Raw genomic sequence first — 11,242 nt, forward strand, 5'->3', positions numbered from 1 at the left:
GAAAATCTACAAGATGCTTAAATTCTCCTCATATGCTGTCGAGGAAATTAACACTGCTTTTATCATTTCATTCAAGGTTTAGGGAAAATTAGCCTATTGTTAATTTCCTTAAAAAAAAAAGTGTAAAAAAACTGCTACTAAACCAAGTAGATACTAAAAAGATATTTTGCTAAGTTTAAATTCTTAGCCCATTTGCTCTGATTTAAATCATTAACACTATTTTCTTAGACTAACCCCAGCTCTTATCACAAAGATAAATTTTAAACAGTTAAGTCATTTGCAATATACTATATAATAAAACACCATAGCTCTACACTGCTATGAACCCAAATGTAGCATTTTATGAAATGAACTCTTCTGATAAAAATATATATGTGAGCCTATAAATAGAAGCTCAATGTAGATAACTGTCAATGTTGTACGCAAATTGCTAACCATTTTACAGTACAAGCACTATGTCAAATGGGATTTGTGCTGACCACACCATTTACCTTCAGGTAGGAAAGGATGCCATATATTTATACATGTATTTGAATATAACTCCAGTCCATTGTATGATTGCGCATTGGCAAGGCGAGCACAACGATTGGACAGCACAATAGGAATAGCCAGATGTATTTTTATTTAAACCTTTAGTTAGTATTCCTATTCCCTAAGATTACCATTTGTTAGATTTTGCTCTACTAGATGGGCTGTTGTCCCAGTTGCACAAGGGTTCAAACTTTGAACTGGTCCCAGGATACTTTTACAATACATTAACAGTAGTATCCCTTGAATTATGGCAGGTGGAAAAGGTAATGTCTATAGTTACAGCTCATAAAATAAAATCAAGACAATTTAAACAGAAAATTGCACCCCTTGTTTATTAGTGTTACATTTCAATGAAAATTTAAATAAAGGTTTACATGTTTGTTAAAAACGTGACAAATACTAAGTACTTTTAAAAACTTGGTCAGTTGGTATACAATAAATTGAGCAAAAATATCTCTATAAACACCTAGGGCACATAGACACCAAAAAAATGTACCTTACTTTACACAAAAGAATAGGGAACAAAAATTATGTAGGGCACCTACTACAAAAAAAGAATCCATAAATAGTTTTAAAATGTGGAGTTAAAGTCTATTCATAAATCCAAGTTTTGTTTGCAAACTCATAGTCACTGAGTTCTTCTGGCTTGAACCATAAGGCAATCTCTCTCATTGCAGTTTCAACAGCATCACTTCCATGGCAAATGTTGCTGAAAAACAATAAAAAGATACAGATGAGTTTTGAATTAAATTTACCCATTTCAGTCCCCTGTCACCCTGGAATCATTTAATGCTTAATTAACAGCCTTAAGTGTACAAATTTGTTCTGCAAAGTAATGAAAGGCTCTTGGTTAATGATGTAGGGAGCCATGAGGAAGTTCAAATTTATGTGTCCATTTTTTGGTCCACCTAAAGCTATTTGTACAACTTTTTAAAAACTTAAGACAGTCTTTTTAAATAAAAATTTAAAAAATATGAAAAAATTAAAGGTTTAGGCTAAATGCTCATGACAATGAATTCAGACATAAAAAATGCTAAAGGGAAATAACTAATTTACCACACTGTTTTCAATTTTTATTATATTTTAGTTGGACTTTTTTTTTTACTATATACTGTAACATGCTTCAAAGGAAGCTAAATTAGACATTTAGCGGAACAAGTCTCCTATTGCTAGACAGTAGGCATGTATGTGAATTAGGCACTACTTTTTTTGTTGAAACCATTTAGACATAACAAAAAATGTCATTACTACCATGAGCTTTACCTGCCTGACAGTGCAGACCCCCCCCCCTCCCCATTTATATTTTTAATAACTAAAAATGTGTATGTACAGCAAACAGTTTAACTCACCGTCCAACATCAATTGCAAAATCACCACGAATGGTACCAGGTTCAGATGCCAAGGGGTTAGTTGCACCAAGCATTTTCCTGCCCATTTTCACAACTTCTTTACCTTCCCAAACCTGATAATTTGAAAGGGTTTTTTAAAAATATTTTCTGTCGTAGTTTTATAATAATATTAAAATTCTTAGTTTAAAAATGTATGGTAAGTTATAGTAGTGAACTCCTTTCAACAAGGGTGTATATGAAAGAACTAATCTTTATAAAGTGACAAAACTTACCATGGCAAAGACTGGCCCTGAGCTCATGTATTCAACCAATCCATTAAAGAATGGTTTGTCAGACAAATCTTTGTAGTGACTCCTCAGAAGATCTTTAGAAGCCTGAAATTGAGAATAAAAGTTGTAAGGATTAGGATGATAGATTTATAGTTATAAAATATTAGGAATTTAAACAATAGTACTTGAATCTTATGATAATCTCTTTATTATATTTTCTTAGGTGTCACAGCCAGCTAAATCAGCTGATATCAAATATCCTGATGTAGAACCTACTTCTAAAAATTATAATTAGAAAAATTTGATATCCTTTTTTCAATAGATTGAATAATTGATTAGACTGGGAATAAAACAAAATGTTTGGAATTTGTCAATACGCCTAACATTTTGATTTAGCAAATAGGTCTATCTTGCATAATTAAAATGATTGGTTATAATCTGTTCTTTTCTATCACAATCTGTAGTATTTTTGTAACTATAACTATAAGCTCACGATCATGTAACCTTGTTTAGTTGTTACTCTTCCCATTGCCATTTGTGATCAATAAAAAATTAAATCACCCTAAACTGTGTGGAAATTACAATGATTTTGTAATTTGAGGCTGAATGGGATTTTGTGTACACCTATAAAATATATTGGTGTAATACAGGCCAACTGTTTATAATATAAATGTCTAGTTTTCAGAAAATAGGGCCTAACTGAAACTGGTGTGAAAGTAAAACTGACATACTTTTAAAATTTCAAATAGAATTTTTATAGAACATTAAAAAAATTGTAGCTTAGCTTAAATAGTACTAAACTAATAGTCTTAGCTTAGATTCTTCCATAAAATAGGTGTGTTGGGTTGTTAGTAGTAATGTAATCTCGACTAATTTCATGGTTAGAAATTAGGGTTAGGGCAGTTAGGCATATGGTAGGACTAGGGTTGGGGTTAGCATTGACATTAGCCAGCCATGTGTGTCTTTAGTAGCTAACTACCAGTAACCAAGTAACCTATCACCCCCTTTTTAAAGATTATATTAAAGGGACAAAAAATCCCCCCTTTGCTTTTAAAAATTTAGGCCTACTAAATATAATAATAAATTTTAAATAAGAGTCTAGTTTAATATAGTTAGCTAGTAGATCTAGAGTAAAGTGGCGTCTGCGGACAGACGTAGCAAAAAAAACGGAAGTGCCGATTTCCATTGAGCGCCATTCAGTAACCGCTTCACATAGAAACAAACCGAAAGTACCGTCTCACTCCGCATTCTTTCTAGTTTAATCACGTCTGATTCATTTTGTATTCATACGCATAGCATTGAATGTATTAACATTTTCAGTGGTGAGACTCTGTGCGGACAGTAAGTGCACTTTTTTTTTACATTTTATTTTCTGTGCGCACACTTGCTCCTTATGCGGACAAGGCATATTTTGTTCATTTTATTTCTATTTAAATGATTGAAATAGACACGTTTGATGATCAAAAATATTTTTAAAACCTAAAAACATTACTAAAAACTTATAGATATAGATTTAGACTTAAATTTAAATATAAATCTGGAGTATCAAGATTAGTTCAAAGCTCCTTTTTACTTAAAGTGTAAGAAATATATTCTACTCTGATTTTTCATTAGTGTCCGCAAAAGGTTAACCCTCAAAAAAGATGCGGACACCCCAATTTTTCCTCTAAGATGGCTTAAACAACCTTAACTATGATATTTATAGCTTTCTATATATATGTATAAGCTATTTATAGTTAACCCAGTTAACTAAGCTATGATTGGTTCGATTTATTCCTCTAATCCGGAGACTAGTGCTCTTCATCCGGGTGAGGTTCCCTTTCATAAAACGTCATACATCGCAACTTTGAAAAATTCCAATTAATCTCCCTATTGAGTGAATTAGAAGAAATGGACTCAGATGTGTTTAAAAATGGACATGCTTTGTGTTGTTTGCGTTAGTTTCCTATAAAACATTCATACAATTATTGTTTAAGCGAAAAACAGCAAGGTGTCCGCACAGAGGCAACTGTCCGCATACGCCACTTTACTCTAGATCTAGTCTGGTAGTAACTTGACTTTATTTAACTTCACTTTCTAGACAGCTGGACTTAGTCAAGTTACTAGCTTTTCTAGATTAATAAATCTAGAAGTTAGCTTTAGGCCTAATAATAATATTTATTATTTAAATCTAGATTCTAGATCTAGATTCTAGATCTCTAGATTAAGAATAGACTTTAGGGTATACCGACTTTAGTAGTATCTAAGTTTGACTAGACCTAGATTTAGGCCTAATGTCAAATGTTCGAGGTCGTGTTAAAAGTCATTGAAAGGTTAGATTCCAAGCAAAACTAGAGCAGAGGTTCGGATTGTTTTTCGCCAAATTAGTTTTCTCACGTGTTTTACAATGCTCGATGATACGTACCCAAATAAGTTTTCCAGCTACCAGTTTGTAACCACGAGCTTCAAATCGTTTAACGATTTCACCAATAAGTCCCCTCTGGACACCATCGGGCTTGACTGCGATAAAAGTACGTTCTTGCTTAGGATCTGCCATTTTCTTTGTAAAAAGTGAGAGAACGGTAAGAAGCGTTGCAGTCATACAAGTAGCACTGAGTGCGAAAGGAAGAACCGATGAAGTCACGTGACTATCCACGACGAGATTTCCGAGGCGTAGGCTAGGCCTGGGGTCGGCAACCTGCGGCTCGCGAGCCGCATACGGCTCTTTTGATGTTAAGATGCGGCTCTCCAGCTCCATGTTCACATATTATAATAGTTACATTATTTCATTTTCAAAACTAATAACAAATATTATACTGTAAAGAATCACAAATTTAAACATAATAAGAACACTCATCAGAGAACAATGAAAATAGGTGAATCAGAGAGTACACGGACAGCTGACAGCCGCTTGGGCACAAGGCCCAGTGCCACAGCCGTGCCGTGGACAGCCAAGTGGCGAAAGCTCTATTCTTGCCACTACCCAGTGGGCTTGAAGATAAGTAGCCTATGGTGAGAACCAAAGGACAAAAGCGACCGGTACACTGTAATCAAGCCGATATCCAAGCCAGTTAGTCGTGTTAAGGCCTGTCTGGCTTATGGGAGACACCTCACGAACAGGTCATGTCTATAAAGAAAGAAAAAGAAAAGTTATCAGCTTCTAATAGGGATTGTTTTTATATGAATAAATATTATTTCATGTTTAAAGCTATTTATTTTAAATAAATTAAAATTTTTGTATTATAACATATTATTTCTTTATTCCAAGTCTTTGAATACCATTACTAATCCATTGCTTTTTATTACAGTGCTGGTATTATTACAATACGTATTAGAGGACCCCCCCCCCCCCCCCCCCCCCCGATTGTATGAAAAAAAAGTCACAGGAAAAGAAAACACAGGACAAAAAAAAACAGAAAAAAGTCACAGGAAAATAAGTCACAGGAAAAAAAGTCACAGGAAAAAAGTCACAGGAAAAAAAGTCACAGGAAAAAAAGTCACAAATATATATTTGCATGGAATTATATTTATGAATTATATATTCAGAGACTGCAAATTAGCTTAGGATTAATTAAATGTATTGTAATGTGGATTTTTTTTTTTCCTGTGACTTCCCCCCCCCCCCCCTCCCCCTTTCCCCGGAAGATATGCTGAAAGAAAATCTGCACACGTTTGAGCTAAATATTCTGTTTTTATTTTTTGCCAGTACATTCAAAATCCCCATCAAGCACCCCTCCCCCGTAGACAATGTCTGAAAGAAACCCTGCTGTTATGTTTGCCAACACATAATTAAGTTTCAAATTATTGTTATAGACTAGATCTAATAACTTTTATTAGAATAAGAAATTGTTAACCCAGAACCTAACTAAAAAAATATATTGATTCGTTTCTATAAGACATTCTAAAATGACTTTAAAACACATCGTACAACCAGGACCAGATTAGTATAATTTAAAAAAAAAAACGTTGCAAAATGAAAAAGTCTTAATAAATATTAGATACTATTGCGAAGCAGCGATTTAAAAAAAATCTTCAAGATTGTGATTACGCGTAGATTTATTAGGATTTCGAATTTTAGATCTACCGAATAACAAAAATAATTTCATCTTAAAATTTGATTCACAATTTAAGATCGCGCATGTATTCTTAATCACGTGATCGCAAGATATACTATTTTTAAATACATAACAATGTTCTTTCAAATCACAAGTGTATACGTTTTGCTGAACTGTTTCATTAGACACAACGAGGCTGTTTTACCAATTGTGGTCAATACATGGCCTTTTGTAAATGCAACCACAGCAGGTAGTATACTCTAGTCGTATTAACATAACATAATAGATTGTCCCGAGCTAAAACTTACCGCCCAGTAATAATATTAATACCCAGCGCTCCGAGATTCCTACTCTCAAACTCGAGTCAAACTCTGGTTTTCAGTCCATTCACAAACATAGTTTTTTTTTTTTTTGTTTTAGTATTTAGTAAACAGTAAGGTTACTTCAACTGTCTGCCAGTGTCTAGCGTCTGGGCTACCTAGCTACTTTTAGCTAGACAGGTAACGGCTAACTCTTACTTTGTAACTGACTGGGTGTAGAATAGTGTGGTAGATCTACTCATTCATACTTCATACTGTGTGAGTGTAGTCTAGCTAGTGTAGTAATGTTTGTAGTAGTAGTTTGTAGAAAAATATTTAATGTTTAAATGTAGGGTAAAGCTCCATTTTAGCGTATTTTATAATAAAATATGCCCAACCAGCGGTGTACGCGAAGTGGCGAATAAAATACGCTAAAATTGTGTAAAATGGAGTTTTACTGAAATGTAGTGTGTGTGACACTCACATTGAGGTACTCAGTAAGGCCCAGGTTATTTACTAATTTAGGAAAATATTAAATAATTTTAATTAAATAAAGTGAGTCAGCTGACTACATTTAATGACTTATGCATCATGCTGAGGTCACAGAAACAGGTAGTCTCTAAACTCTAGAAACTACTAAAAAACTACTTAATTTGCCCCATGGAGTGCCATATTGAACTGGTGTAAGGCATAAAGAGAAAACTCCAAAATCAAAGAAATGCTAGTTTGGAGATTGTTATTGGATGGGCAAAAGCTATTGAAGCAAATCCAGAAAGAAAAGCAGGCTGAACTCAATAGACCCTAAAGTGCTTAACATTAGATGTAGACACGTAATTGGCCTACTTAATTATGTAGGAGAAATTAAAATTACAAACAGGAAAGAAATAAGGGGTTAGCATTTGTGCCCTCTGTCCAGCCACATGTCATTTGTGCTATATTAGTATTCCCTGCTCAGGAACTAATTTTTATTATGGTTAGATCTTATAAACTGACAAAGGTTATTTTATTAGAAATTATTTGAATGAGTGAAGAGAAAGAAAACACCTGTTTCTAATTCTATTTTTAAGCATGGAATGCCCTAGCCAAAGGTCTCAGTGCTGAAGAAAGCCTAGTTATTGGCTGCACAGCATGTGAAGTTCTGCAATGTGATGGTACAGTAGGGTATGGAGGAAGCCCAGATGAATCAGGGGAGACAACTCTTGATGCTATGATAATGGATGGGTAATCTTATATAGACTTTTTTTTTAAGTCATTAATCATTATGGTGAGTCATACAAATGAAGAAAAATTATGCAAAATATTTTAATTTGAATTAACAAGGGCTACATATGCTGTTGGTGCAGTTGGGGATTTAAGGCGTGTAAAAAATGCTATTGGCGTAGCACAAGCTGTAATGCATTATACGGAACATACTTTCCTGGCGGGAGAATCAGGTAAGTGCATATCCTTTTTAAGGTTTTGTAGCTGAGGTTTAGTTACATTTTGTCTAGGTATTAAGTTTATAGAATGTCTGAAATATCACAATCTGTTACACTTTCAGTTTGAAATATAAGAACTAATAAACTTTTTTGTGTGCATGTACTGTAAACAAAACTTAATTAAATCATTTTAAATAATTCCTCTATTGATTCACATTTTTTGTAACCTAGATCTACAAATATCCACTTATTTTATTTGTGTATTTAGCTACAAAATTTGCCATTGAGATGGGGTTTAAAGAAGAATCTCTGGCAACAAACAAATCACAATCAATGTATACTTCATGGAAGCTGAATAAATGTCAACCAAATTTTAGGCAGGTAATAATAATTAGTAAACTTTATAGCCAAAAAATTTAAGGTGAAAATATAGTTAGAATAATATGGCATATTGAAGCTTTCTTAATTTAGTTGATTACTTTATATAAAAACCCATATTTAATATTACAACTTGTTTTTACTAATGGCAAAAGTTCTGTCATCATTCAGCTTTTGCATTATGTATAATGCCACCTAATAATGCAATTAATAATGCCAACATTATTCATATTGTTTAAACTCTAAGTGTTGTATATTTTCCTGTCCTTTCAGAATGTCATGCCCGATCCCAAATCTAGCTGTGGACCATATTCTCCTATACGATACAGAACATCACCAAAAGAAAAATACCAGTACTCTAGAAAGCCACATAAAGAAATAGATACAAATAACCATGACACAATTGGAATGGTAGTGATTGACAAACACGGGCATGTGTGGGCTGGAACATCAACCAATGGAGCCAATCATAAAATTCCTGGGTCAGTGTGCTCTATTTTTATCTACCTACTTTGTTAACATTCCAAAAAACACATCAGTAATAGAAATCAAAAGAAGTTAAACATATAATTCAATGGTTAAAACAAATCTGTATAATGATAGCAGTTCTCCATGTCTTTTAATATGTAGTACCATAGTTGATTAGCATCCATCTAATCTGGGGGAACTTTGGAACATACTTGTACACTCTACTGTTAAACTAAATATTTGTATAATTTATTTTGTGATTAGAACAATTTAGTTGGAAAATCAGTTTCATCACTTTTATTCAACTATATAATCTTTTAAATTTATTTAATTTTATGAATATAAAAATAACATGTATAGATTTTTCCAATAAAAAGAGGGTGGTGTTAAAAATATTTGATTATCAAAATAAAGTCAACCAGTTTTCATGGTAAATAATAAATTGTATTATACAATTTTTTTAACCAAAGTTTATTTAAAATGACATTCAAATTATTTTTTTTCTTAGAAGGATAGGTGATTCCCCCATAATGGGATCTGGAGCTTATGCCAGCAATCTGGGTGGAGGTGCAGCTGGGACTGGTGATGGAGACATTATGATGAGATTTTTACCAAGGTATTTCATTTTGTTTGTTTATTTAATCACATTAGTACTTATATTCAATATACTGTTATGAATGCCTGGTAATTGGCCTAGGTTGACCAGAATGGGAGAGGAAACAAAGACCTTCTACCTGGTTACTAATTTGGTCAGATAAGCTAATGAAGGTCCAAGGACTATGGCAATATTGAAACTAGGCTAGATTGGTAGGAGAATACAAACAGGCTTGTTAGAGCTCTGCAAGTGAACAGTGAGAGTGTGGGTATAGGCGGAGGCCAATATAGCAGGATGGGAATTAAGGTCTGATAGTGCTAGAGTGATAGGCAATGAAAGTGCATGACTTAACTATCGCTAGTGCATATTTCTTATTCTATTTTACTATTTATTTGGTGTAGGGTATTTTGATGGTGTGATTTTTTAAAAAATGTAATCAAATCTTTAAAAATAGCATGTTTTTAAATTCTTTTCTCTCCATGTTTATGACCATCATTTGATCTATACACCAATACCAACATTGTACATACAATGTATTGCATTTTAAGAAATCTGTATTTCTTTTATTGCTGAACTTTTCAGCTTCCGAGCTGTGATAGAAATGGAAAGAGGATTGTCTCCTGAAGAGGCAGCAAGGGTTGCTATGGCTCCTATTATACAGTTTTACCCAAGCTTTAGTGGGGCTCTTGTTGCTGTTAATACTTCAGGAAACCATGGTATGTGATTGATTGAGCCTAGTTTCAGTCAGTGTTATGGTACTTAATGATACTCATTTTGGTTTAATTAATTTTAAATTGACTCACTTTTTTCTTCTTTTTATTTTGCAAGGTGCCTTTTGTCATGGGTTCCAAAACTTTGGTTACAGCATTGCTTCGCCAGAATTTAGTACTGTTCAAGTTATAAATATTGATTGTACACATTCATGATTAGAATATTTATTATTCATAAACTAAAAATTTTATATTGTACTTGTAATTTGCCTTTGAAAAGAGTTGTTATTAAATATATTTTTTTAATGCTTTCTGTTGTTGTTTTATTTTTGGATTTTATACATACTTCAGGGTTGGGGATCAGATGCCTGAAATAAACTGCTGAAGTCTACACAGATAAGAAAACACACAAATAATTATTGGAAAAATAGGCCAAATATAATTTATTAGTTTAAATAATAATTGTAGGCTTTGTTGTTTAAAAAAAAATTTTTTGACACACTTCTGTATTGCAATAGTTGTTTGGTGATATTGTGGGTAAGGAACAAACAGTTGAATAGACACACATCTCTATCTTCATAACAAACCACTATTTGAAAACAATTGGTCTAAACATAGTCCAGAAGACACTTTTACATTTAAAATAATGTTGGAAATTAAGTTTTCCCCCATAAATTTCACATTTTGAAAAAAGTCCTTATCTTCCTAAATTGCAATAAAAAAATTGACCAACATAGTTGACAGATCTCAGCTATTATTTTAAATGCTGTTTACGAAAGACACATTTACCTACTTTTTCTTTAGACATGGTTCTCATCATAAGTTGAATTGTATTAGAGTCCTGCATCTTTGGTAGTCTATTAGATTTTTAAAAAATTAAGATAACCACTTGAACTCTTTAAACATCTTTTTGATTAGACTACACTCTTGACGCCACATTCGTAAGGGGTAGAAGGGTCAAATGGTGTGATGTCACACTTTTGTATTATAAAAAAGCAATGTTATTTAGAAAAATTTAAATAAATTGTTATAGAAATTGATTAAAATACTCTACGTTGACAGAGGTCAGAAAAGATTTTAAAAGAATATCGATGTTTTAAGAAAAAAAACAGCATTTTTGAAGTGGGGGGGGGGGGGGCGCTGTGGTGCGACGTCATTTGGGTGGGGGGGGGGGGGGGTGAGCGGGCTAGC

At 33.1% G+C, this 11,242-nt stretch overlaps 2 protein-coding genes across 2 annotated transcripts; one reads left to right on the forward strand and one right to left on the reverse strand.

Annotated features, from left to right (window-relative positions):
- Nucleotides 1-836: 836 nt before the first annotated feature.
- On the reverse strand, nt 837-4,901 carry LOC131942146 (uncharacterized). The gene is made up of 4 exons (XM_059301868.1): nt 4,554-4,901; nt 2,153-2,254; nt 1,881-1,993; nt 837-1,240 (listed from the first exon to the last, which is right to left on the reverse strand). The coding sequence occupies exons 1-4, from the start codon at nt 4,884-4,886 to the stop codon at nt 1,123-1,125; spliced, it is 666 nt and encodes a 221-aa protein (XP_059157851.1). The 5' UTR covers nt 4,887-4,901; the 3' UTR covers nt 837-1,122.
- Nucleotides 4,902-5,774: 873 nt separating this feature from the next.
- On the forward strand, nt 5,775-10,327 carry LOC131942141 (N(4)-(Beta-N-acetylglucosaminyl)-L-asparaginase). The gene is made up of 8 exons (XM_059301864.1): nt 5,775-6,433; nt 7,550-7,703; nt 7,803-7,915; nt 8,169-8,281; nt 8,552-8,760; nt 9,255-9,362; nt 9,924-10,057; nt 10,170-10,327. The coding sequence occupies exons 1-8, from the start codon at nt 6,319-6,321 to the stop codon at nt 10,265-10,267; spliced, it is 1,044 nt and encodes a 347-aa protein (XP_059157847.1). The 5' UTR covers nt 5,775-6,318; the 3' UTR covers nt 10,268-10,327.
- The last annotated feature ends 915 nt before the right edge of the window (nt 10,328-11,242 follow it).

This window comes from Physella acuta, unplaced genomic scaffold, assembly GCF_028476545.2.
Source record: "Physella acuta isolate Inbredline_101_S28 unplaced genomic scaffold, ASM2847654v3 ptg000390l, whole genome shotgun sequence".
NCBI classification, from domain to species: Eukaryota; Metazoa; Mollusca; class Gastropoda; family Physidae; genus Physella; species Physella acuta.